Source organism: Diospyros lotus, chromosome 11 (assembly GCF_014633365.1).
Source record: "Diospyros lotus cultivar Yz01 chromosome 11, ASM1463336v1, whole genome shotgun sequence".
NCBI classification, from domain to species: Eukaryota; Viridiplantae; Streptophyta; class Magnoliopsida; order Ericales; family Ebenaceae; genus Diospyros; species Diospyros lotus.
The window spans coordinates 22,853,004-22,854,380 of record NC_068348.1 but is presented as its reverse complement, the minus strand read 5'-3'; the positions used below and the strand labels follow the sequence as shown (position 1 = coordinate 22,854,380).

Here is a 1,377-nt window from a genome sequence, read left to right as displayed (position 1 = left end):
GGAATATCTCTTACATATTAAAAAAAATACTAAACATCCATACTATTAATTTATTACATAAATAAACTATTTTATCATCGTATTTAAACTCTCATCTCTTGCCTATTTTCTCTCATTTCCATTCCATTATCAAGTCCCATAACCCATCTTCTATTATGTTTTCAAATAATCATCTTCTGACATGTGTGTGTATAGTGACAAGTTCAACACCTACAATTACAGAAAAATCAAACAAAATTTGTTCAATGCACAAATTGAACAAAAAAGAAACAACGAAGTTAGGGTAGATTCCTTCTCTTTTTCCTTTCATTTGGTAATTTTTGAATTCAATCGTAAGATTCTTTATAAGTGAAAACGAGCAAAGAAAAAAAAAAAAAGAAACAAAGTTGATCATAGAGATGAAAGAGAATTGGTGCATGAGAGGATATTGCCATGGCATTATTTAAAAAAATAACACATATTTTTTTTCCTTTATTATATGAGATTTTAATGTCGATAAATTATAATAAATATTATTGTTTGTTTTTATTTTTTATTTTTTTAATTACAGAAGATAAATGAGATAAAGAGGTGAAAAGTATTTTGAATTTTTTTTTAAAAATAATAATTATTTTTTTTATGAACAATAAAAAAGTAATATACAATTGATCTAATTTAACTAATGAAAAAAGAAAGAATGAGAGAGAGAGAGAGAGATGACGTCATTTTAAATTTTAAGAAAGACACATAATTTATATATACGCACATATCTCATTATCCATCGCTAAAGCTCAAACAAAGCGCAAACCTAACTCAAATATCATCACTATATCGGAGTGTTTCGTGCAACCCTAGACCAGTAAGTTGATTCATCTCTCTCTCTCTCTCTCTCTCTCTCTCTCTCAGGGCATGGGGCTTCTATCTTGGTGGAGAGGCAGCAAGGAAGCTCCATCCCCCGGACCCAAACCCACCTTCGCCGCCCCGAAACCGGACCCCAAGGCTTCTTCCCTGCCGTCCGAGGTGCCCGGAATGAACGGCGCCGTCGAGGTGCCCCGCCCGGCCGCGGACGTTACAGTCTTCGAGTTCGGGTCGGTGGCCGCCTCGACCGACAAGGTTACGCTGGCCGGCTACTGCCCGGTCTCCGACGACCTCGAGCCCTGCCGATGGGAGATACTGCCTGCCACCGGCGACGACGCTCCTCAGTTTCGCGTGCTCTTCTGATGGCAAATGCGATTCCGAGAAACCCTCCTTCCAAGTCTTGTAAGACAAGCCACGAGATTGATTTTCAGTCCCATGGAAAGGCTCTTTGTATAATTTTATGAAACTTGAAAAGAAAACTCCTAATTTTATTTGTAATTTTGGTTCGATTCGGTTCTAGTACATCTTGTCTTCTTTTTA

The 1,377-nt window shown here is 37.1% G+C and overlaps 1 protein-coding gene across 1 annotated transcript; it reads left to right on the top strand.

Moving 5' to 3' along the window:
* Positions 1-771: 771 nt before the first annotated feature.
* Positions 772-1,377, top strand: LOC127813326 (uncharacterized). The gene has a single exon (XM_052354252.1). It carries the CDS (start codon positions 889-891, stop codon positions 1,198-1,200), a length of 312 nt encoding a protein of 103 aa, XP_052210212.1. The 5' UTR covers positions 772-888; the 3' UTR covers positions 1,201-1,377.